Source organism: Indicator indicator, chromosome 4, assembly GCF_027791375.1.
Source record: "Indicator indicator isolate 239-I01 chromosome 4, UM_Iind_1.1, whole genome shotgun sequence".
Taxonomy (NCBI): Eukaryota; Metazoa; Chordata; class Aves; order Piciformes; family Indicatoridae; genus Indicator; species Indicator indicator.
Window position 1 is genome coordinate 5,308,291 of NC_072013.1, and position 23,974 is coordinate 5,332,264.

Sequence of the window (23,974 nt, forward strand, 5' to 3'; positions counted from 1 at the left end):
TGCAGTGCTCTATTAGACTGATCACACAAGCTAAGAAAAGCAGCACAGCAAGCATTCCTCCCAGAACCTGCACTGCCCCTCACAAGTATAGAGCAAGATTCTCCAATGGGACAAGGCTTTGAAGGACACTGGCTTAGAGTAATGGAACTGTTTCCTGCAAATAATGACCATGATCCTATGGGGACAATGCATTAGAAGCTAAACAGATTTTTCTTTGGATGATGATAAGAGTTGGTTACTTGGCTCCAAGGAGACACCCACCAGGGAGTTACCTTATTTCAGAGCAGCAGGCTCCGTTCTTTCACATGCCCTGAATAAACAGTATTTTCTTTGCAAACTACCTATTGCCTGAAGCTATCTCTGTTCAGGCTCTGATCTCATCTGATTGCAAAAGCCAAGTAGGGTTAGGCCTAGTCAGAATTTAGCTGGGAAACCTCAAGGGGAAAAGAAAGGTGCTGTAAGAAGTGGTGTTGGCAGTTCAGTAAGCGATGCTGCTTCCACCGAGTCAGTGTTCTAGGTGAGAAATTAAACTGGCAGGGGATGGCTGGAGGCTGTGGGATGAAATGTAAAACGGGCATCTTAACAACTTGTGGCATCTGTTGTGAGGAAGATGGCAACCTTGATTTCCTAGGCAAACAAATTTTATCAGCCTAAGCTTCTCTGATGTCCATCACTGAAAACCACTCTCCATTGTAAGATGGTCCACTCTTGCCAGGCTGCATTTCTGTAGAGGAAAGGTGCTAGTCAGGTAGAAGTGACTGTTAGTAAATCAATGTTTTATAACGTTTAGAATTCTTAATCTCTTTTGAGAACAAAGATTCTTACTACAAAGTACCCAAAACTTCTCTGGAGCACCTTTTCCTATGAAGCAAGGTCCTATTTACTTTCATGTCTGAAATAAATTCTCAAATACAAACAAATGAATAGAAAATTAAAGTGTTAAGCTATTATAAAGGAGATGGATGTATGGATGTCTGGTGTGCCAGTGCTCTAGGGCACACTGAGGTGGTCCTCTTTTTCAGAGTGTCCTAGGTCCCAGTCAGTCACTAGTTCTGAGGACACTTCTGTGAAGAGATGGTCCCAATGCCAGCTGACATCATCCTACCAAGAGAAAAAAGAGAAGATAAACATACTGAATGTTTCCAAATATTCAGATGAACAGCAAAGACAGAAACTAAATGGCAGCTGCCCTGGTCAGGCAAGTCCTTGATAGAGTTGTCTAGAACAGGAATCCCACGCAGAATGAAATGTGAATCCCTGCTACAATTTAAAGATGCTGATAGAATTATTCACGTCCCAGAGTTCTGTAAAGGTCAGATTTTTTGATACTTGTTAATCTCAGACATACCTAGGCAGGGCATAAAGAGGAGACATAAAAATCTTCCACCCTTCTGCACTTCTGTTTAAGTATCTGCAATTCTGAACTGCAGAAATTCTTTATTGCAAGTCCTGAGCTCCTGCCACCCAGCTGTACCAAGGCTGTTCTGCTCAAAACATCCTTCCCCCAAACCACAAACGCTTTCTGCCTTTGCTCCTCTGTACCACCCTGTAGAACCACCTAGAGCTCATGGTAGCTACCAAAAGACATTACACAACTGAGTACTGTTTCTGCAGGAATCTACTAGGTCCTTCAAATTTTTCTTACTAGCTCTTTCACACTGAAGGGGGCTGATCATAGTGATGCCATAATCTCACACAGAGGACGTTCTATGTATCTTTAAAATAATCAAGCCTCCATCAACTTGGACAGGTTCCTCCTCACCTCTCTTCTCCACCCCAGTGACAGAGGCTTACCTTCCAAGTACAATCTGAAATGCCTAAGCAGCTTTTACCTTGTTGGCATTCCCACAGAAAATGCCAACAAGGCATGCCAAAAAGACTCACCTCTCGTAGTTCATGTTCTGGAGCCAAAACTTTGGTAAGAAGCTTCAGGTCAACCTCTCCATCCTGTGAACACAGACACACACAGTCAGTCCTACAGACAGCAAGAAAGCAGACTCCATCATTTTAACAGGTAGGTCTTGCTAGGGATAGGCACATCTGCCTCATAAGGGATATACACTTTGTCCAGGACAACAGCAGGAGCCTCATCTAAGCTGTAGATACCGTACCCACAGTATTTAGAGACACAAACAAGCATGAAAGCCACACTGCAGAGAGGAACAGACACACAGGCAGACTGTAAGCTGTTTGTATGACAGGGTTGTGTCTTTCATGCAGCTGAGTATCACTGTGAGGGATGATGGAAGCCTGGAAGGAGAGGGACTCACATTGGTGACCCCATAGCAACATCCACTTACCAGAGTCTGAAATGCAGCATACTTCATTAGATCTTTGTCTAGGGCATGATAGGTCAGCACTCGGTTCACCTGCACACTGCAACCACAAAGGGTCAAAGTAAAAAACCTTAAATCAAGCAATTCCTCACTTTTTAAAGTTTTATTTTGCTACATAAATATATTACTGTGGTGCAGGTTTTTCCTACATAAAATATGCAGTAATTGTTTGCTTTGTTTAAAAGCAAACAAGAAGTTTGCAGTATTCAGCTTTGAGCCCTGCTGCCACAATACACAGCACCAAATGTCGCTGAATGGCACTGCTGCTGGCATCCAGAGAGCTAAAATGGAGTGTAATTCCACCACTCATTCTGCACTGCTGATGAGAGTCTCAAGAGCACCTGGCAGTGCTCTTACCTGGGGGGAGCTGCCACTTGCATGGCCAGATCTTCCTCTTGGACTTCCTCCAAGCCAGGGATCACGGGAATGTCTGCAACAAGAAAAGCAGCAGCAGTAAGTGGAAAGTGTTGTGATCTCCACTCACTAGAGACAAGGTTCCTTTGCTTCACAGATATGAAACAGCCTGTTTCTTATTAGAGGAAAACACAAGAGAGTTATTTAGCAATGATTAAAAATATCAAAACAAGGCAATAAAGCTTTGAAGCTTGGAGTCTAAAGAAATCTTGCAAGATGAGCAGATTTGGTCTGGGTAGGACTCCACAGACCATGCATTTGAACACAACCTTGAAGCTGAAAGGAGCTCACTACACTAAACCCTGCTTGCCATCATCCTAAGACTGGCAAGAATTTGCTCCTTATGAGGTACATTATCATTTGCTTAGCTCAGCTGCTAGTCACCTAGACTGTTAGGAATAAAACATAGGGCAGGAACTCAGAGAAGCCATGTAAAACCATGTTGAAGAAGCTGCTGGCAGAGTCTCAGGCTATGCAGAGGCCTGTGACCTTCCTAACTGCTGAGGAAGGAAGCACTGGTTGTCTAGCAGACAACAAAGACTAGGGAAGATGCACCTAGCCGTAACATCATAAACCTTTTAACCATTTCCAGTGTCACCCTGGAATGGCTGATGTCTGGGTCACTGGATATTCCCAGTACATGGACTACAGCTACTCCAGCTAAAAAGGATGCTAGAGACAAGAGAATGGAAGAGGAACTGGATGTACACTGAATCCTGCTAAAGAAGCAAGGCTCTGAGAGCACTGTATACTTTTTTGATTTGACAAACCACTGTAAAGAGAGATGGAGAGAATAAAAAAGGAGGAAGAGAAGGGAAAGTAACTGGGCGTGCAAAGCAAGGACAGAGTGCAAACCAGTACAGAGCTCCTTAAAAAAAAAAAAATAAAAATAAAATTAATACCAGAGGTTGGAAGGGACCTCAAGAGATCTTCGGGTCCAACCCCCCTTGCCAGCGCAGTATCACTTAGGGTAGTCCACACAAGAACACATCCAGGTGGGTTTTGAAAGTCTCCAGAGAAGGAGACTCCACAAACCCCTGGGGAGCCTGTTCCAGGGCTCTGTCACCCTCACTGTAAAGAAGTTTCTCCTCATGTTGAGGAGAAAGAGTCAAGGCCACAAAGGCTCTCCCGAAACCCCGACCCCTCAGGCAATGGAGCAGCTGATGGTTCGGCCGTAGGAAGAGGTTTCACTTGCAAAGCATGCAGACAGAGCCGGGCCATTCAGGACTGGAGCAGGCAGGCTGCTCCCGGCTGTCAGCAGTATGGCCGTGGTGCTGCTGGACGGGAGCAGGGGGCTGCGCCTGGCTTTGCCCTGCTTTGTAGCCCAGGCTGAAATGAATATTCAGGAGCTGGAGAGATGTTCCCACCTACGGCGCTAAGGGCTCTGGGCAGGGTCCTCTGGAAGAGCCCCTTGTCCGGCCGCCTGTCAGCGCTTCACAGGCTCTCAGCCGCTCGTCCCCGGCGCATGCCCCTGGCTCGGCTGCCGGCGGGGCCGCAGACAGCCCTCACCCAGCTGCAGCAGGGCATGGGTCAGCCCGGGCCCTGGCCGTTCCGAGCTGGCCACACAGTGGGATTTCTCGCTAATTGGCTGCCTGGCGGAGCGCTGAGCGGGACAGGGGCTGCTGCAGGAGCCTGGCCGCAGCAAAAGGCAGTGACAGCTTGGCCAGCCTCAGCAGAGCTGTGCCTTCTAGCTCCCCAGCCGCCCAAAGAGCAGGTGCCTCCAACTACAGCAAACTTCCCAAAGACATTTAAAGGAAAACTGTGGCAACAGGCCCCAGGTCTCCAGGCTGTCCCTTAAAGGCATGTGGAGGAAATGCCTCTTCAGTGAATTGCTGGGCTTTTGGGACAGATCTCTTCCTCCCCCTGCTTGTAGGGACAATACACAGAATCACAGAATCAACCAGGTTGGAAGAGACCTCCAAGACCATCAAGTCCAACCGACCACCCAACCCTATCTAATCAACTAGACCATGGCACTAAGTGCCTCATCCAGTCTTTTCTTAAACACCTCCAGGGACATTGACCCCACCACCTCCCTAGGCAGCCCATTCCAATGGGCAATCTCTCTTTCTGGGAAGAACTTCTTTCTAAGATCAAGCCTAACCTCCCCCTTGCACAGCTTGAGATTGTGTCCTCTTGTTCTGTTGCTGGTTTCCTGAGAGAAGAGACCAATCCCCACCTGGCTGCTATCTTGCTGGCTCTTCCCTGCAGGAGTGACTCCCAGTTCTTGGTAAAACTTGGAGCAAAATGCAATTATGGGACAAAAGGATCCCCACAGCAGCTGGTAAAACCTGCTCACTGATAATGTGAGAGAAAGTCCCTGCATATAAGCAGAAAAGACCAAGGAGGGAACAAACTGGTGAGAGTGGTCTAAGGGGTGGAAGGACACACTGCGCAGAGGTACTCTGTCAAGTCCAGGGCAAACAAGTATGGGAATGAGAAAGTCTAATCTTTCCTGAGCTACGTTACCCTTTTCAGGAAGAGACTATGAATGCTGCTCAGCAAACACAGCTAAAGGAAGAGCTACCTGAGAACAGAACTGCCCTCACCCACTGAGCAGCACAACCTGTAGCAGAAGGTCAGATTCTTACCATGTTCTGACAGCAGAAACGTGGAAGGTGTCAGCAGCAAAAAGAGTTTCTTCATCCAGTGATCATTCTGGGGGCCTCCTCTTCCCAGTTCCCTTTTGTTTTCAGGGATCTCTTTTTGCACTAGAAAATCTCTAAACTTAAGGCCCAGATTAGTGATGTCCATGACCCTTTGCAGGTTCCCAAAGACTACTGGATTCTCCAGTGCTAATTTTATCTCATTGCCACTGAATTCCACAGAGAGATTCACAAACCCCTTACAGAGAGCAGCCTCTACTCTGTATTAGCAAAATCTAGGCAATCACATAGAAACTCTTTTGAAAATAAATTCAAGACTCCAATATTTTATAGATGCATTGAAAATATTTCAGGCAGAAGAGCTGGAAACACTCTGGGGGCTCCTGCCAGCCCCTCCAACAAAGACCAGTTCATGCTTGTTCTCACTGTGAAGTACAGATTGTTTGTCCATTTCTAGGCAGGAGCAATGCCCTTTAGGACTGTCAGAGACTGGCAGGAAACAGAACAAAAATCTCACAAATTATAAGAAAATATTGGCTCCCCAGGCTAACTACTATCCATCCTGAAGTATTTGAGTCTTTATTTCACTTGTTACTCGTTATTTCCTCTTCCCTCTGCCAATTCCCATGGTGCCACCTCTCTACCATCCTTCTCTCTCTGTACAGTTTGCAAAGTGTCTCAGTTCTACCTTTATCACCAAGGAGCCAAATTTTCCCCTTATTCAGTCTCCAGCTCCCTGATTGTTTCTGTTGCTTTTTTCAAGACTCACATCTCATTTTCCACTAAGCTCTGGTAACACACCCAAGTCATGCCACCATGTCTGCTGCAGGGGAAGAAGAGCATGGGCTATTGTGCTGCAAGAGTATAGGCATATGCTCTACTTTTACTATTCCAAACAGCTGCAGTGGGGGTACTTACACACATCACTAGTATATGCAGAAATGTTTGCAGGACCATGCTCTCCCTGAAATGCAAAAAAAAAAAAAAAAGGACTGTATCTCACATAGTCTGATTCACTTCCTTCAACTGGATGAGGGTTTCAAAAGCCACATGCTGCCTGCCTTGTCCACACCCTACCCTATCCAGACAAGACAAAGAGGGTAGTGGCTTCTGGAGCTGGCAGTGCCCTGCCACTAAGCAGGCATAAGAATGAAACTAACTTTAGTTTAAGTTGCTTGCTCATAAAATGTAAAACTGAAATAATCACAATATCTCTGCTGCTGCAAAACTTTATTTTACTGAATGCTGTTACCTTCTGCATCACGTTTGGGGAATTTTAAACAGGCAAATGGAAGAAGGTCTGATTGAAGATGAAGTTAAGTGAAAGAAATTGGTCTCATTTAGCACATGACAGGATTCATCTGTGTTCCCAAGTCCACTGAGGTAGCATCATGGGCGTTTCATATTCATGAGCTGCTGCGACACTGTGTCCCCTCATTTACAAAGCACCGTGTTCAGCAAATTCTGTCCCTGTGGACACTCCGTGCATTTCATGGTCTTGTCAGAGAGACATCAAACACTTCAGTAACCAAATACCAGAAAATGGCTTTAATTAGCGCGTCTCAATGCAATAAATAATTTTTCTCTCTAAGTGGAAAAAAATGGGAGAATTAAAAAAAAAAAAAGAAAGTGAAAAGCAACAGGCAAAAAAAAAATCTTCAAAAAAACATAAGGAACAAGGGACACAGACAGCTTCTGCTGAACACACAAACAAGCTTGAAGCCTCTTGAAAGCTTTCTCAGGAGAGCAGCAGGCAAACGGAGAGGATAAAGAACATTTCTTTGGATGCTTGGATATTAATTTCCCTGACTGAAATTGCCCTACTAGTAGGCCAGTACAGAAGAGTGTACCTGCCTGATCAGCCATCAGGGAGATGAAAACAGTAGAGTGAAAAGCAGGCAGTACCACAGCTACCAGGGCACTGCCTTAAAAGCTGAAACAAGCAGAAGATAACCTAAGTGTCCCATGTCCCAAAGCACCCTTTTGAGGAAAGAATGCCAACTGTGCAACCTGCCCAAGCTGATGGGAAAAGTCACCCAGCAAGTAGGTGCCAGAGGATTAACAGGATCTAGGGGAGATTGTGCTGCAGATTCCAGCCTTGCCTAAAAAAGATTATACATTTGCCTTACATCAGACAAAATATCTTTTTCTTCATCCATCAAGCTCTGATGATGGGGTCAGCTAGGTAGATGACTGGCTGTGAGGTCAGGTGATCCATGAGATACTCTACTTTGCCAGCGTTGTGCTTTCACAGCCTGCTTGGCGCGGCGTGGCTTCTTCCTCACCTGACAGCTTGCTAGGGACAGGCATTAGGCATCTTTGTTGCCTCCCAAGGCTGCTACTGACACAAAGCCTCTGCCCAGTTTTAAGCCCTGGGAAGCATGAAGAGAGACAGAACACTGAACAGCCCTATCAGGTAAGTCACTGGGCTCAGTGCAGGGCTTCAACAGGCAGCAATCCATGGTTTGTATAGTGCAAGACGAGCAGACACTGATGGCTTTAAAGATGAAGAATCTCTTAATGCATAGGTTTGACCACCATCAGCAGAAGACAGCAGAAACTGAAGGCCAGGCTCAGGACATGGATTCCACCATATTCCTGAGGTTATCAACATTTAGAGTGGTAAGACACCTCCTAGCCTTACCATAGCCCTCTGACAGAGCACTGTGCCTGCCCTCCTTTTCAGCAACATCTGTTCTCCCCTTTTCAAAGGCTGTTCCATTCCTTTGCACTATTCCCCTGCTGAAACATACTCAGAAGGTGGTGGGGCAGCAGATGACAAGGTGTGAGGTGCCCAGGGAGGGTCTGGTGAACTCAGAAACACAAACCCCTCCTCAACAATGCTGGGGATGAGTGATTTTGCATGAGAGCATTGCTGTGAGGGGGCAAGCAGCTTCTCAGGATGCTCCTGTGGAAGTATGTTCGGGAGCAGGCGTGTCTGATTCTATTTCATCCTCTTCATGTTACGCTTGAAAAACAAGACAAACTACATTTCTTTTATGCTAAATCTTTAGGGTTTTTATTTTTTTCTTATATATATTTATTAAAAAAATGCCTCTTTGATCGGCAGCACCCATGACACTTCCACATCCAGCAACTCCTCAGAAGCCTCCCTCCTTCCACACAAGGCCACCGCTGCTGACAGCCAGCCAGGTTTGATCAGAGCCACTCAGAATCGGATTTTCATAAGACAGATGAGGAATCTTACTGCTGCTCTCTCTCGTATCAGATGAGAAACTGAGGGGGAGGGAGGATGGGTCCTGAGGGAACCGCACTACAATCAAGGGCTACGCAGTTCAGTTTCTGTCCCTCCACTGCTGCAATTTTCAAAGGAGTTTGCCTCAGGCAGTTTTAAATGATGGTGTCTCAATTCTGTAATCATCTTTCAAGAGCTTTTTCTTAAAGGGTATTTTAGGTAAACCTGGTCCGTCAACTACACTTATGGACTCAGCCATCACAGACCCAGTATGACTCTGTATCTACCATATCACAGGATCTACTGATGGAAGATGCTTACCCAGACCATCATTTTCAGCTCCTGACAAGCTGTGTGTGCTTCCTTGCAATTAAATTGTCCACTGTCCCTTGGTCAGTGGGATGCTGCTTCAAACAGGCGACCAGACATATTCCTTGAGACATATTCCCCCCTCACCACTGTGGCTGTCAAGAAGGAGTTTTCCTTTTTAACACCAGAGGCTCTAGATCACAATGTCAGCAGTCACTAGAGGAGTTCAAACTGGCCTGGACCAACAGCTCAGTGGAAACCATCAGGCTGGGCCAAGTTTGCCCTTCACTGACCTTGCACAGAGACTTGAGGTAGCACATTAGGGGAGCAGCTGAGAGAAGGAGTACAGTGTGCCAACATATCCACACACAAAGTCACAGTGCAGAATCCCAGAAACTCAGCAGTCACTGTCACTTTCCACCGCAGGCCTCTTCAGCCCATTTACACCACTTCCAAAACACCATGTTTTTCACTTTGTCTCCATTTCACTGATGCTCCAAACTTTTTGTTCATTTAGCTCTGCCCAAACCACTTCACCACTGTCCTCTGAGCCTATGAAATACCTGCTGGCCATACCCCTGACTGTTCCTGCAAATTCTCCCCTCTCATCTTGCAGCTCACACACCCTGGAATCCACCACCACTTGGTGTACTCTGTAAAAACTGCAGCTTACCAAGGAAGCAACTAGCAAACTTTATCAGGAATGAGAGAGACAACAATAACCAAACACTGTGTTCTATTCTCATCTCTGTTTGGAGGAATTTCATCATTGGTGCCTATTTGCATGCAGCTTGAGCTGTTTGACACTTTATGGCTGAGAATTCAGTTGTCTGAGATCCTGTGAGGGCTGTCTGCCACCTTATAGACAGACATCAACCCCCAGAAGGATGCGGAGACCATGGCATATGCCCACTTCCTCCTCTGCCGTGCAGAGAGCCTGGACTCCCAGCCTGTTCAAATGCAAAGGAGCTGCTGGTACATGCCAGAAGGGTAAGAAATACTTCTAGAGGTTTGACATTGTATAGAGAGGTCTAATCGTCAGCTCTGCTTCCTTGAGGAGGCTTCCCAGCAGGCAGGAAGGGGTTTTGCCTTGAGGGCACAGATCTAGTGACTGTCTCCTGGCAGCTTTCCTCACCTGCAGGTCAGGTTTGGGTTGTCTGTGTAGCACAGCCAGGCTTTCATTTCAATCAGCTGTCTCATTCACACACACTACCTGCTTTAAAATAACAAGCCGTTGTTCTTGCAGACAGAGAATCACACATCACATCCCAATCTTCCAAAAAGAGCCCTGTTCTAGGAGCTATGTATCCCAAGGGTAACAGAGAGAAGGGGGGAAGGGATATGTGAAGATGGGGCAATATTCTATGGGGGAAGAATAGCTGGGAGAGGGATGAGAACCTTAGCTAACAAGCTCCCCGTAGAGTGCTGAGGAGAAAAATTCAAGGACAATGCAGTGAGGACACAGGCATCTGGAGGAGTGCAACTCAGCAATACAGAACTGGTGGACAAGAAAGAAACAACAAAGAAACTTAGAGCCAAGAGGACAAAGTAGATTTCTGACAAGGGGTCAGGGGAGAATGCCAGCATTTCTCACCCCAACAGGTAACAGCCCTTTGTAGCTGCATGCCAGAAGGAGAGACACAAGCAGAGTAAAGCCAAATGAAATGCCCAAGCAAAGTCAAAGCAGAGATTCTACTCCCCCACTGGAGAAAGGAGCAAAGGGAGAAGAAAGCCCTTCAATGTGAACTTGGTTTGTTCTGTCTTCCTTCTCACCTCATAACAAAGAATAGTCTGTGCTTGGAAGAAGCTCTTGGCTGCTACAGAAAAGGAAGCAGTGTTCTGCAGATAGCACTTTTAAAATTCCACTGATAGTCTCCCATCTCATGCAGTTTCCCTGCAATACGGTGCTCAGTCACTGCTGCTCATTTCCCCTGTTGACATGGACAGAAAATTGAGCAATTACCCTTAAACTCCTCTCTCTCAGATTGCCCAGATTGCTACATACACAGCATTAAGCCCCCAATTGCCCCTGGCCAAAAGTGACTCAACTAGGCCCGTCCTTTAGGAATTAAGTGCTTTTGTGTTGCCTCTGAAGGTTTATTATTCCTCAAGTTGTGATGCATTAAATCCTGCTAAAGCAGGTTTCCCACCACACAGAGGGGCTGAGCCCCCACAGGATGAGGTTCAGCTGGACACAACCACCTAGCAAAGATGTGTTATCCCTTTGCTGTGCCTGTGTACTAGCACGTCCCAGTGTGTCTTCAGGAGGATGGGCACTAAGCTCACAGCGAGTGCTGTAGGAAGCTCCCCAGTATCCATCGTCTAAACGCTCCACAGCTATTTCTGGAGTGGCTGTGCTTTTGAAAAAGCCTTTCCAGCCTGGAGTTTTTTTAGTCAAATACAAATCTTTGCTTTCCTACAACTCAAACCCAGCTCCCTTTAAAGTGGCTCTCTTGTCCTGGACTAGAAATATGGATTAGAGAAAATGAATTCTGAGCACAACCTTAGCCAAGACACTTCACTGCTACTATTTCAAGGGTTTGTACTGGACAGCACGGATGACTTACACCTTCTGGGTTTCCCCAAGCAACTGTAAGGAGTGGCTGAAACTGCAGACAGTTCCATGCATGTCCCTGGCTTGTCCACTCGCAGTTTCCCATATAACTTCAGTCTTTCCACACAGCCTGAAAAGTGACTGTCCTTTTCTCCTGGAGCTGAGGAATCAGATGCTATTTCATACATAGGACGAATGGCCATGAAGAGTGAGAGAATTCTGCTTTTATTTCTGAAACTATAAGGCATATTAAACCCCCCCTTGACTCCACAAACTTTGTTTTCCATGTACCAAACTGGTCTCTCTCCAGGCCCTATATTTTTTTAACACTTTCTCCAACAAAATCCAAATTCTACGCCTCTGGGCCTTAATGATGTATAAATGATCTCAGCTGAGCACATTTCAAATATGCAAGAACACCTTTTTTGAGGGCATACAGTTTCGTCCTTCATTCTTCTAATGAAAAGGTTGGACAGGGGACAAACAATGTTAATGGAATGGTACAGCTCAGCTTTCTAATAGGTTAAAGGAAGGCAATCCAAATGTATTGGTTGACAGCAGCAATCATTACGCAACTGTTCCTGTTCATATTAAGGTGTACAAGCTAAGGCATTATGCAGCACAAAATAACCGTGACCCATCCTTGGGGATCCGTACACCAGTGCCTTGATTTTTGCATGTTTAGAATTCAAGCTTTACAGTTACAGTTAAGGACACAAGCCCAAGTGCAATTCTGTGTGAACGGGAGGCTGATTACAGCTCAACTTAACTGCACTCCCTGCCTCCTACCCTGGGTAGTTATTTGTATCTCTCTGGTTACTAAAAACCAAAACCAAAACCAGAACCAAAATTTTATTCAGGTTCTAGAGTTTGTTTAAATGTCACTTTTCCTCACTGCAATTACCATGCCCACGTGGAAAACTCCCCTCCCAGCATCACAGAATACATCTAGTTGGAACAGACCGCAAAGATCATCCAGCCCAAGCCTCGACCCAGCATTGAAGGGTCAACACTAAACCATGTGTCCCTAAGCACCAGGGTCACACACTGCTTAAATGCCTCCAGGGACAGTGACTCCACCACTGCCCTGGGCAGACCATTCCAGTGTTTGATAACCCTTTCAGTGAAGAAACATTTCCTAATATCCAGCCTGAAGTTGCCCTGGTGCACCTTGAAACCGTTTCCTCTAGTTGACACCAATGAGAAGAGGCTGCCCCCACCTTGCTCCAACTTCCCTTTGGGTAGTTGTAGAGAGCAATGAGATCTCCCCTCAGCCTCCTTTCCTCCAGACTGAACAACTTCAGCTCCTTCAGACACTCCTTGTAGGTCCTTCCAGGCCTCCAGGAGCCCTTCTCTGGACACACCCCAGCACCAAAATGTCCTTCCTGTAGCGAAGGGCCCAGAGATGAACACAATACTCCAGGTGTGACCTCAACAGCATTGAGTACAGGGAGATGATCACCCCCCTGCTCTTGCTGACCACCGTGTTTCTAATACAAGCCAGGATACCATTGGCTTTCTTGGCCACCTGGGCACACTGCTGACTCGTATTCAGTTGACTGTCAACCAATACCCCCAAGGTCCCTCCCTGAGTCACAGCTTTCCAAATACACACCCCCAAATCTGTAGCTTACCATGGGGTTGTTGTGACCCAGGTGGAGGAAATAGTATTTCCCTGTAGAAATAGGACTACAAGCATGGCATGTACTGATCCATTTAGAGATTTTCCACCTGTAAATGACATCCACAGCCTAGTGTATTTGACTGTACCAGAAGCTGCCTGGGTAGGAACCCTCCTTAGATCAGTGGGATCTTTCTTTGAACATATACATTTAATCCAAAGACTAACTCTTCTTTGCATACAATCCAAATTCAACTGTTAACCGTAGGTTAAGCACAGATACGTAAGTGAAGTGTATTAGGACTTGCCACGTTTTTATACCACATTCTGCATCCATTCTATTCTGTATTGATTACTCAAGGTCTTGGAGCACTAAAAGTCACATGCTACAAACACATGGTGAGCATCTTTATGCCTGGTTAGAGTACAATAATACTCTGAATACAAGATCAAGGTTCAACAAGAAGGACAGCACATGTGGAAACAGTCAAAGAGCTTTACAGAACAGACTATCAGCCTCAGTGCCATATGCTGAAATTTAAGAAGCCCAAGAAACCTCCCAGGGGAAAAATTGAGTCTATTCTGAAGATGCCAATGCTATAAAGGTGCCACTTCTGGCAGTCATATGTTGCAATGCTTAATCTGTCTAGAAGACCCAAATAAGTCTTCATTTAATCTTATTAAACATACTGAAGTCTGAGCCATTGTGACTCCTGGTAATTATTCTGATGCTTGGTGATATTTTACAGATGCAACTTTTTAGACACTGTTAAAATTCTTAGCCCTTGAAAACTGAGGTAGCTCTTAGAGACCTTAATGAATTCCTGTCCTCTCCACAGTTCTCCAGTGCTTGCCTCAAAATTCATACTGTGGATTTTTCCTGAAATTTCCCTTGGTTCATCCAGGCTCAGCCAAGAAGGTGACACACTTGATACAGAAAACTATTGTTAAGTCAGGAGTTTCATAGATTTGACAGCAGCCTGTGCAGGGATGGGATTACAGACCAGTGTTTATGGTTAGTTTACAATCTATGATCTGAGATTAGGGCAAGCAGACTTTTTAAATTAAGAACTCCCTCATGGTTGAGACCCCAGGAGAAAAGAGCAGGCAGTTGTCTGGATGGGAACAAGACGAGGATGTTACCATAAGAGAGGTTTTAAGTAGAGCATAATATCACCTAAACTAAGGGGCAGCAGTGATTTCTTTCCCTGCTCTTAACATTTTATTGCTCTTTTAGCTCTCTTTTTGGCCCAGTCCACTATGCTCTATGTGGAGGTAATCACAGAGGAAAGCATGCCCTCAACACTTTCCCTCTTCCCAAAGGTGCTTTATCATTCTGTGTTAATGAGGAGCCAGTAGGACTGCAGGCTCACTTCCTCATCCTCCTCTCTATCTCCTTTGCTGTTTCTCCCTCATTCAGCAGCTGCTGGGGGAGAGGTAACAGCTTCTGCATTTGGTTACCCTCAGGGTGGTTCATTTCCTTGCAATTTCTCACAAGATGTCTCTGCTCACTTTACTGGAGATTCCCCAGACATGCAAGAAGACACTTTTTGCAGTCAAGTAGGTGATACCTTACCTCCTCCATCATCTGATGTCTCCAGGCTCTGCTGTCTGAGACGATGGCTGCAGCAAAACACAAGGAATAAAGATTTTCAACTGCAAACCCAGAAAAACACCTTGTTGTGTTCCATTCCTCCCCATAAGCTTCATGGCCTGTCAAGGGGAGAGTTCCCAGGTACATTTAATCTACAGACTGACCTTCTTCCATACCCCTTTTTCCTGGAATCAGCAGAAATCTCAGCTTAGAGTGCTCAAGCAAGATGCCTTATACCTGAGACAAACCCTCAGGCTGCAGACAGTAGGGCCTGGGGTGGCTATGAGGACAGTGGATGCTTTCTACTTTTCCTTCTTTCTGTCATATGGGAGTGACAGAGCCATTACCTACTCCACATCCAGGGAGCTTCAGAGTGACCAGCCCTGCCCCATCCTAAGACACATGACTCAAATTCATGCCAGGCTCTGCACCCTTCCCAAGTTTCAGATCTTGGTGTAGTGGTGCTTTGAGTTGCATGTCTCTTCTCCGTGAGAACAGATGTAAAAGCTGTGGAAGAACTCTCAGCACAAGGGGAACTTACTCTTCTACTTCTTCTCCATGCTTTCTTCCTGACCTGCAAGAGAAAGACAGGCTTATGCTTAGAAAAGGCTAGAATTTTAAAACTGCACCTTTCTCTATATTACTGTTATTGTGCAAAACAGTTCCTACACCAATAAGCCACCTTAACAAAAAGCTCCTGAGTGCCCCAGATTGAGGCAGAACCACCTCAGTCTAGAAAGACAGCAATGCTCAGACACAGCAAGAGCAAGAGGCTGACACATGAAGGAGTGAAGAAGGTGCTATCCTTTGTCTACCTAGCCCTGACAGATCAAGAGAACCATTATCTGGTTAGGAGCACCATTTGAGCTAGCCAAGTTCAGGTCACACATGCTGTTGCTGCAGTAAATCAGGGTTGATCTGCCTGAGTTAACAGGAGTTCATAATAATAACATGGGGGAGAGGCACTGGCAAATGGCAGCTCCCTTGCTCTCCACCCCAGCAAGCCCAGAAGTAATTCAGTCCCGATTAGGGACGCTTGTTCAATATTCAAAATGTAAAACATGGAGGTTGCTGAACCAGCACTTTGAAAAGTTAATTAAATGCCAGGTTTCTTTTTAGCAGATACTCCATCACTTGCTGATTGCTTTGGCCATTTTGCAAAGTGAAGTTTCATCTCTATGTGTTGGGAATAAATATTCTCTCCTCCCTTGAAGTCAGGGTGCTGTGATAAAGAACATATGGGGCTCTCCTCTACCACATGCACTGTCCCAGGGCACACCAATAACAGAAGTTGCTTCAGTGCCTTGCACTGCTGCTTTCAAAGCCCTTCCATGAGATAAGGACAGGGCTTTCTTCACCTGCTCTCTGTTCTAGCAGGTTATGGTCCTCATCTAGCTCTCCTGTGAAGTACTCTTCTGAGAGTGAGGAGCAGAGCAGAGAGGATGTTTAGCTATGAGAAGACCCCTTGTCTCCACTGCTCTCCTGGGGCTTTCAGTCTGTGAGAAGCTAAAGATGAACTGATAATCTGAGCCAAATAGTATCCACTGCTGCAGCTGCATAGGTGGCATCTGCATCTGGACTTTCAGCTATATTTGCATCCTTCTACTCTTCAGAAGAAGCACAAGTACAATAGAGCTGGGGAATTTAGGAAAGAGCTCTTCCAGTGAAGAGTAATTGTCCAGCTCCATCTTTCTTCCCAGTGGTGAACCCCCTGATCCTACAGAGAATGAAACAGATGGCTTCAGAGGGCCTACCACCAGCACTCACTGGAGTATAGAATCTCTGGAGTCTGTATCTCTGAATCTGGAACTTAGAAAGCAATGGAAGATGATGCAAGATTTATCCTATTTTATCCCTCCCTTCTGCCTTCACAGAACTGCTTCCCATACCCTGTCTTCAGAGCCTTGCCCTCACTGAGCTGAAGCATCCCAAACGATGGCTTTGCACAGCCTTGCCAGTGAGGTGATTTACTGGAGGTTCACCCTCATGGTCCTGTTACTCTTGATACTTGTCCATCTCCCAGGTAACACTCTGTTTCTCAGTACTCATGCTCCTTACATCTTTGCTCATCTCCTGTTCCCTGTCAGGAGTGAAACACTCCACATATTTGCACTTCTTAAGAAGAGGGTCACTCCTGCTATCCCTGTAAACAATTTTTGTTTCTTTTTTTCCTGAGGTCCTTGTCATGACAAATATCTAGGTGGCCACAGGGAAGACAGTCATGTGTCAGTCAGACACAGAGTTCCAAAACTTAAAGCTTTCTCAACTTCTCCCTGTTATGTTAGAAAAGGGCTCACTCAGGGCAATAAACAAATACTTCATTATGAAATAGCTGCACTACAGTGAAAAAAAAATAGTAATCCGGGGAAGAAATTAATATACTGGGAAAGTACTGACCCCTTTAAGCCCTGGTGGTAGAACATTCTCCTGTAAAAAAAAAAACAATTCCCTCCTCTCTCTGGAGCAAGCTGAAGCCCCATGTTCATCCCCCCACAAGGAGAACACAGGGTCCAAAGGTGGCAGTGGGTGATGCCAGTCTCTCACATTGACTGTACTGTGGTTTATACAGAGCATTTAAATACCACAGCACTAGAGCAGGAGCTAGAAATGACTGTTGTGCTGTTTAGGTGACACATCTGCTTCCAGTCACCTGTATTAGATATGGCTGTTAACATACTATTTGGAATGACAGTATTTGATTAAACTGGCATTTCAAACCAGCTGATATGGTCACAGGTAGAGAACTATCCCAGAAATATAGTATTAACATCTAGAGCACAAGAAGCAATTGCATGTTTCACACTCTCTGTGATCTTCATCATTGAGCTATTAGGCAATACCAACCAGGCTACTATTCCTATCTTCTTTTACAAGGCTTCCTTTTATTTTGTTTGATGCCAAATTACTTTTTTATTCCGTGTTTCAGATCGGAGGGGAAAAAAAGAAAATAAAAATAGTCACTAGATATTTTTGTTTGTTCCTGACCTTTTGCCTTTTCAGCCCAATTGCATCACCTAAATCTACCTAACAAAGCGACCCTGTGAGAAAACTCAAGGTGCTAAGGTTAAAAACCTGCAAGGCAGTAAGGAGTCTCAAAAGGTGCCCTGCCTCCTACTCTGTCTGGTCCATAAGCTTAGCCTAGGCCTAAGCTATCAGGTCACCTCCTTGCCTTTTTGCTCTCAAAGTGCGATAAGAAGCCCCACAAGCATTCTTCACAAAGCTATCACACTGCTTTAAGCATTGTGGAGCACCCTACCCTGAGAACTGGCTCAACTTATTAATACCAATTGCAACATGTTGAGGGTAACATTTAATCCTTCAGGAATATCAGGCCTGGGTACACAGTGTCCTCTTTATTCATCACATGGGCACAGCTTTCCAGTGGTGAATGAAAGCAGACAAGGAGAGAACCAGACTGTAAATTCAAGACTGCACAGACAGATTTTCTACTCTTTGCTTATGTTCTCAGTCACAAAAAGTGCAGTGTCCTAGTTTGCTTGCTCCAGCTGGTGGCACAGCATGAGCTATAGATACACCCGCTCAGGTAAGGGCAAACAAAACAACACAATCCTGGGAGCAGTGCTCAGAAATGCATTTAGTCTGCTGTATAATACACCAGCCAACTCCACTTCCAGTGAGACAGCAACACCTCTCTTTCTTTCATTTCTTCACCCATTATATCTAGAGGGCCAAAGAACATGGATCGATCCCATAACCTGGACAGCTCCATTTAAATTCCCTTTCACTGCAAGGCTGGCTGTGATGCCAAACATAATCAAAATCCCACAATATATCCTCTGGCTTTGGCCACCTACGACCCCCACACTGTTTCAAGGTGCTTAATAGCTGAGAAACCCAGCAGAAGACCCAAAAAGATACCATGTAACCCCACATTACAAAATACCTAATTCTCTCCTAGCTGCGTCCTACACCAGAGGACATAGATCTGATCTTACTCTTGAGAGTTTTCTTTGCTCAGTTCTGGCCAGCAGAAATCTCCCTCCACATTAATGAGGGGGTTAAGCCTCAAAATGGTGGTTTTCCCCTCCACACTCCTAATGTACAGCTTAGTTGCTTTGGACCTGCTTGCAACTTCCGTGCTGAAGGGTGAAAGGCAGTTCTAATGTAGACATCAGTTTTGTTAAACTGTTTCTTTCTCATTTAATGGACTACTGTGGAGATCTAAATGGAGATAAAGTAGCAGGGCTCAGAGAACAGTCAGGATGCTATCTTTATGCAGCATGACAATGTGCAGTGGTTAATTAGACACCGTTAACCTATTTTAGCAGGGGACATAACTGGGATGAATAGGGGGAAATGTCCTTGAAATCTTTTAATGTCCACAGCTCATCAGAGCTCTAGACACACTTGCATTGTGCACCGAGCCTCAAGCCAAGTGCCAGGAGGACGGTGTGCAAGATTCGAGGCTCACTCCTGCGTGCCCAGGGAGGTGGCTGGACAGGAAAGCCCTGTCTAGCGCGCCGGGGGTGGCAGCCGAAGAAGAGAAGGGCTAGGAGCGTGGGTAGCTCCATCACCCGGCCCGGCTGCCCTCTGCCCGGGCGGGAAGCCCTCCGCTGCGGGCCGCTTTGCTGCCACCGGCGCTTCCCGGTCCGCCCCAACGCGGCGGGGGCCGGGGCTGGCGGGGCTCCGGGGCTGGCGGGGCTCCGGGCCGTGCTCTCCGGGGCCGCCGGCCCGCGCGGCAGCATTGCCGGGCCACGGCCGCCCTCTGCCGGGCCGCGGTGGCGTGGCGACCGGCCCGGCCTCCCCGCGGAGGCCGCGGCTCCCCAGCCCGGTCGGCCGCGACGCTGCCCGGCCAGGAGGGAGGCGAGCACTAGGGCTAGGGTGGGACTGTTTGGCAGCGGGCACACCTGCAGCCCAGAGGAGAGTGTCCTGGGGCGGCGGGGCGGGGGCAGCGCACCGCGGGAGCAGAGGGGCGGCACGGCGAGATGGAAGGGGATGTTAGGTGTTTTACAGGGAGAGCCCTGGCATCACCGGGACAACTTCATCTGCCTGTGTGTTAGCATATTTCCTGGCATGTCTCAGCCACTTCCTTTATGAATCATGCGGAAACAGAAAGCTGCTTCAAGCCGCTCTAAGGATGAGGGGGGAAAGGAACGTCCTGAAGTTCAGAGATATATTTTGTTTCGAGAGCAGGGTGATCAAAGGGAAAGCAGAGAGATGGGCTTTGTGCACAGGAAGCCAGGCCCTGGCTAGCGTTCTGCCTCGGTGCTTCCATCCAAAACCATACACACCCCAACGCCGAAGGCTTGGCTCAGCCCTTAGAGAGACATGAACCTTAGGCCTCTAGGGCACTAACTATAACTAGGGCACTAACTATAACTCAGGTCCAGGCCTGAGGGAGGAGGGAAAGAAACAGAGAAAGCTCTGCCTTGCTCAAGTATTTTTCTAGTGCCCATCACCACAGTAAGTGGGAGGTTAGCTACTAGTTGCAGCTTGTTCAATAGCCTAAGGCACAACTAAGTTGCACATCCAATGTGACGCACAAGTGCTAACCCATCAGTCCTTCTGGCTCTCCCACTGTGGGTCTTGGTCACCGGTTGGTTTGCTGAGGCATAGGGAGAGAAAAACACTCATCAAAGCTGTATGTAAACAAGAACTGCAGCCCATGCTGGAAAGCACTCAGCAACTTTCCCTGGGGTTCCGATCAGTTAAGTTTCCAGCCCCTCTCCCTGGACTGTGGAAAAGCAAGATTTGCCTTGATTAAATCACAGAGTTCAATCTTCACATCTAAAATCAAGGCAAATTTTGCCATTGATTTCAGCAGACTATTGTGAGCCTCTATTTCTGTCACAGGATGTCACCTCACAGCCCTCTGCTTTCAAGTCCTGGGGCAGATGGCCATCTATATCTCCACAATGGGGTTTTAGGCAGATGCACATTTTTTTAAACTTTAACAGTCCCACTTCTCACAGGCTGCCTGGGCTGCCTGGACCACATGTTGAACACGCTGCCCTAGAGCCTGGCACTGGAGGAAGCAGTGTGCAGCAATGAGCAGGTCACACCCCGTTGGGAAAGCATCTGACAGGCACTGAGGCTAGCTGGCTCCAGCTGAAAAGGGCTTGTGAGGCACTAATGAGTAGCTGGCAGAACTGCTATTGTTTCTCCTCATGTCTTAATATGTGGACTTGCTTAACAGAAACAACAAAGGAGGAAAGCTCTCGCAAGAAGGACTTTAGGAAGTGGCACAAAAGAACAAGCTGACAGAGAGAGTTCATGGGAGTCACTGTACCTCAGCCTACTCACTGCATTGTCCCTCTAACACATGTTCCCAGGGTTTCCTTACTGCTCACTGGTAGAAAGCTGACCAGCAGAGCCGTTCAGAACTCCCACCGAGCAACAGGAAAAAACAACAACACTCAGTACAAATCCCTGCTGTGTGGGAAAACAGTGCTGCAGCTTCTAGAGGTAGCCACTACACAGCTTCAGTCCCTGAGAACAGGGCTCCTATCCCAGTGCTCTCCAGTAAGCACCAAGGCTAACCCTCACAGCAAATGGCTCTTGAGGTTTACAAGGGCATTTCAGTTTCCATTTAAACAGAAAAGCACACTTTTGATCTTTCTGGTTACATGGAAGAACTGGCTGCTAAAGAAGACTTAGAACTAGAATGCAAAGAAAAACTATCAAAGTTGTTCTTTTCAAATCCCATAACAAACTCTTGATTCTAAAGCACTGGGCTGAGGACCTTCTACTTGTGATTTGCTTTCAATTAAAACACAAAATAAACTAACTGTTTATTACTTAATGGCACCTTGTACTGTCATCTGAGAGCAACAGCTTCTGAAAGAAGGTATTTTAAGAACTTGGATTAATTAATATGCAAGTTTTTAATGTTTTAAGAACAGTAGAGAGCCTGTATGGGAAAGGGGACTGGAGGGAGAGGGCAGAAACAGGGCCAAGCAAGTAGATCAGATCACCCTACACCTCTTTAGGCATTAAGCCAGACTTCATAGCCAGTTTAGGGGTGACCTACAAAGGCAAGAGAAGTTTTGAGTCTTGGCTTTGATGGACACAAAAGGGCTGCAAGTTGTATGTGTTCTTCAAGAAGGTTTTGCTTTCTTAAAATAGAAATATTTGGGGCAGCAGGATAGTATTGCCTGATTTTGCTGATAAATTCATTGGAATTGCAGAGAACTAAGGAAGGAAGATGCTTTGTCCTCAATCAAAAGAATCAAAGAGACTTCACCCTGAACACACTCTGCCACCTCAGAAGCTTACATGGACTGTTACCCAACATGGGACAATCTTGTTCCATTGTTATCATGCAGGTTTCATCTACTACGGGAGCAAGCAGCTCCAATACTGCTAGTCCTTCCATTGCCCAGTGTCTTTCAGCAAAAAAAAGTAAAATAAAACTTCACTAAGAGATAAAAAATAAACAGAAATCTAGCTGAAAAAAACAATAAATGAAATAAGAAAAAGACCAACTCTTCTTCCAGGCTCTTCTGGGCACTACAAAGATACAGGAATGGGCACAAGCCCAGCATTTTCCTTTTGCAAGAAACTTGCAGGACTAAAAGGAAAAAAAAATCACATTGATGGTACTAAGGGATTTTCAGGTCTCTATTGTCTTTTAGGCACTTTCCTGTTTCATAGAATAGTCTGGGTTGGAAGGGACCTCCGAAGGTCATCCAGTCCAATCCCCTATACAGTCAGCAGGGGCATCCTCAACTAGATCAGGCTGCCCAGAGCCCTGTCAAGCCTCAGAATGTCTCCAGGGATAGGGCCCCTTACCCTCACAGAGCCTAAACAGAAACACCAAAGCAAGCTCACCCCAGCAATGACACAGAGGGACAAGAGGACAAGAGTCTGTTAGCATTCCTGGAACATCCAGCCTTCAGAAAAAAAAAAAAAAGAAAAAGGTGGGGGGTGGGGGAAGAGGAGAAAGAAAGGAAAAAACCCTACCCTGGGCCTGCACGTTGCAGCTTACCGCCATCTTGATGTCCTTGATGCGTGCTGATGGCATGGAGGCGGCTGGCACCAGATCAGCCCAAGAGTAGGAATGAGAGGCCAATGGAGATTTATGTGAGGAGAGTGAGATGGACAAGGTAAAATTGTCAGGAGGAGTTGTTAGAAAGTAAAATATATTGTGACAATTCCACTCCTGCCGTTCATCAATAAACTGACAGATCATTTAGTGTCAATTAGGAGTGATAGATGGACAAGTCCCCATGATCCTGGGCCAAAATTAATGGCTGGGAGGGAGAGGGTGATTGAAAATGACGGCTGACATTGAGAGGAAAGTCCTGAAGGTCCCCAAGGGGCCATTACTTGCCTCATTCCCTTGCAGATCAATGCAGGGACAAACCCAAAAACAGACACTTCAAGACAAAACTTAATCAGACTTCCTTTTCTTCTCCTTCTAAGTTGTGCCCCCTGGCTTGGCAGCCTTGATCCTTTGTGCCTATACTCCTCACATCACTGAGGACATCCACGGATGGCTGCAAGACAGAGTGAAGCTGCCATCTTCCTCACAGCTAGGAGCCTGGCTCCCCTCCTAACATGGCAGCATCACAGGGAAGCCCAGACTGAGATTCACCTCAACACTTGCAGGCTGGGAGTAAAGGGCACAAGCAATGACACAAGCTTCCCATCAGGAAGCTCTTTACTACTCCCACTTGCAAGACAGGGATGGCTAGAAGTTCTATAAACCAGGCACTCTCAGGGGTCATTTCATGTAGATACAACACAGGGTAGTTTAAGCCCCTATTTCTGAAATCTCTGGAGACCTTGAATCATAAAACTCCTTAATCTCTTAAATAACTTTCCTCCAGCTCTAGGGTGCAATCTCACCACTGCCCACTCTCCAGAGCCCTAAATGTTATCTACATAGAGGCTGAGTTACCCTACTCTGCAGATCACCCTGACTTGCACCCCCTTCCTTCCTACAGACCCTTAATAGTCACCTTCTTGTAAAATGCATTCCTGGACACGATACCACCACTTCTGTTGCAAAACACTTCAGCACCACCTTTTTCCTAAAAAGGCCTGGATTATTCCAACTCTCTGTCATTTATCAGTCAGAAAAGAGACATTTCAGCTGCAGCTGAAGCACCTGTTGCTAAACTGCCACAATCCCTGTAGAGGAAAGGAGGTACATGGAAGAGACTTCCTACTGAAAGCAACACTTTGTTTGCAGGGCCACCTGAAATGATCTATGGTTATTCTACAACAACCTTAGCTGTTGCCTGCAGGACTCCATGAATTTTAAGAGGCTGATTGCAAAACCAAAAGGAATCAAGGACCCATGCAAACTGGAAGTGTCCTGAGAAGCAAAGAAATAAAGAGACTAAAAGGGAGAAAAATCAAAGAAATTCTATAAGGAA

At 46.3% G+C, this 23,974-nt stretch overlaps 1 protein-coding gene across 1 annotated transcript in view; it reads right to left on the bottom strand.

Annotated features, from left to right (window-relative positions):
• Positions 1-990: 990 nt before the first annotated feature.
• IFT43 (intraflagellar transport 43) overlaps positions 991-23,974 on the bottom strand; it is a 43,942-nt gene continuing 20,958 nt past the window's right edge. The window contains exons 5-10 of the mRNA XM_054400637.1: positions 15,172-15,204; positions 14,613-14,659; positions 2,694-2,766; positions 2,301-2,376; positions 1,885-1,947; positions 991-1,101 (exon numbers count right to left, since the gene is read on the bottom strand). Of these exons, the coding sequence (XP_054256612.1) occupies positions 991-1,101; positions 1,885-1,947; positions 2,301-2,376; positions 2,694-2,766; positions 14,613-14,659; positions 15,172-15,204 (403 nt within the window). The remainder of the gene's footprint in view (positions 1,102-1,884; positions 1,948-2,300; positions 2,377-2,693; positions 2,767-14,612; positions 14,660-15,171; positions 15,205-23,974) is intronic.